Here is a 2,205-nt window from a genome sequence, read left to right on the forward strand (position 1 = left end):
TCGTCTTTCTGTCCTCCGTAAAATGTGATGATCCCAATGGTGAAGTCATCTAACGTCTCTGGAACATTCTTGGTCAAATTGTATCCAAGGGAAGAAAAAATTGCTTTAATAAGGCAACAGACAAAAGTTGCCTCTTGAACGTTGTACTTGCTGAATGATGCCGTTTTTGCCTCTTTTGAGTTGCACACATCAAAGACCAAATAAGGATAAATTGGAATGTCCTCATTCCAGCCAATTTTGTCCGTTTCCAGTTGATCATTGTAGAACTTCCAGGAAGGAAACTGACAAATATCCTCCACCATTCGGTACTGACGCTGCAGCGTTAACACCGGACTGGCCGAGTAGGCATTTTGAGACTCGGTGTTTTCCAGGTGGCAGTAAAAACGCTCAAACATCGATCGACCGTAGCCTTTGCTCAGGGCAGAGTTAGATTTAACGGTAGCGGGCAGTTGCAGGTGATCACCAATTAGAATCAGTTTTGAGGTCGGGTAGACGAGCGGCATCAACAGTTCCGGCTCCGTCGACTGACCCGCTTCGTCGATGATGATACAGCGAAATGGAGTGCCTTTCTTAAAATCCTCCATACAGTCATTTTGAACACTGTTTAGCGTACTTAGGATGACATGAGCATCTTTAAGCACTTTCTTCTCTTGCTCCTTCCGTTGTGCATAGCTTTGTTCCCGGCTCACTTTCGACTGTAGGTGACAATGGGCCACCTCTGGATGGACTTTGTCAAAGTTACCAATTCGAACGAGTTTCAGGTTGGTTTCCAGTAGTCTGAGGGCAATCGCATCAATGGCGCCATTGGAAGGCGTGCAGATGAGAATGCGATCAGGTGTTGATGTGAAAGTGTTGTTTTTCAGCAGAAGACTCTTTACAATGGCCACCAGTGTGTGCGTTTTCCCAGTGCCTGGAGGACCTAGTGAAAAAAGACAAATTTTGTCATTTCATATAAATTAACAAGTTTTCCTACCTTGTATCATCACCGTTTGATTCAAATGCTTTTTTTGATTTACTGCATTAAAACAGGCAACAATAGCATCTTTTTGCTTGCTATTAAACTTTTTCGTGTCATCAGGCATTCTAAAATTGTCAGGTTGCTCAAAATTAGTTGCAAAAACACTGCGGTCAGGATTAAGAAAAGCATTTTTGAAGTCTGTTTTGTAGCACATAGACGACAACGTTTCTACTTGACGAAGAATGGGTCGAGTATAACAAATTGGTGTAATAGTTAAAGTATCTTTTCTGTTTTCAAGAAGCGTTTGAAACGCTGAACTGTCGAAAACTGCCACTGTGTACTCTACTTTTTTATAGTCAGAAATTAGTCGGTGGGGATTGAACTTTCGACGTATATCCTTTTCTAGCTCCCAGTTATAGTTTAAAACTAAACCCAACGCTGTTTTTGTCTTATTAGCAAGAACAGTAGGATCTCGACTCTCTTCGACTTGTACAAGAACAAGATTTTCTTCAATTTTGTACTTTTTAGCATGAAGATATTTCCATTCGATTTGTGTTCTCAAATAGAGCAAGCAATACTCTTCCTTAGTTATTGTGACGTTCAGCTCCAACTCTAATGGGGAACTTTTTGGTTTTTTTTCTTCATCCTGCTCAAAGAAGTCACTGACAATCTGTGCCCAACCATTGTAGAACATCAGCGATAGGTAGTACTGCTTGTACATGGAAATAGAATCATAAGTCAAAGGCAGCTCACTCAAGTTGTGGATGAACATGTTTTTAGCCAAAATGTGATTGGTGATCAGCTCTGTAGTTTTCTTTTTATCATCTTTTGAATTGTCCTCTCGTAAGGCGGCCAAATCAAGAGAAAGGAGCGCTTTGAGAAATGCTTCTCCGTCATTTTCGTAAAAAGTATCTTTGTCCTCTGGTGGCTGCAAGTAGTAGTCATCATCATTGTAGACGGAACGGGCTGGGTGAAACGAAATTGAAATTTGTTGTTCAGGTTGTTCTGAGCCAGAAAGCTGAACAATGGGCGATATTTCATTTCCCATGGCAGTTAATTTGTTTATAGTTTGTGGTTTTTGTTGGCTGACCGAAGGTGTTGTTGCGTTGATGATGGCGATGGAAATAAAAAACCTACGCCTAGTTATAAACGGAAGAAATCACAAAAGTTGCCTACGATGTAGCTCCAGTGTAGATGTTACTTGAGAGAAGTATGTGTAGTGTTGAGATAAGATTCTATGACGGTTG

At 41.0% G+C, this 2,205-nt stretch overlaps 1 protein-coding gene across 1 annotated transcript; it reads right to left on the minus strand.

Annotated features, from left to right (window-relative positions):
* Positions 1-147: 147 nt before the first annotated feature.
* Positions 148-2,006, minus strand: LOC108355638 (probable helicase senataxin; the record flags this gene model as incomplete). The annotated part of the gene is made up of 2 exons (XM_017606787.1): positions 974-2,006; positions 148-919 (listed from the first exon to the last, which is right to left on the minus strand). Coding segments are annotated over exons 1-2 (1,805 nt in total), but the record flags the coding sequence as incomplete, so codon positions are not given.
* Positions 2,007-2,205: the final 199 nt, after the last annotated feature.

The sequence above is a fragment of the Rhagoletis zephyria genome, unplaced genomic scaffold, assembly GCF_001687245.7.
Source record: "Rhagoletis zephyria isolate East Lansing unplaced genomic scaffold, Rhagoletis_zephyria_1.1 Rzeph_scaffold_48013, whole genome shotgun sequence".
NCBI classification, from domain to species: Eukaryota; Metazoa; Arthropoda; class Insecta; order Diptera; family Tephritidae; genus Rhagoletis; species Rhagoletis zephyria.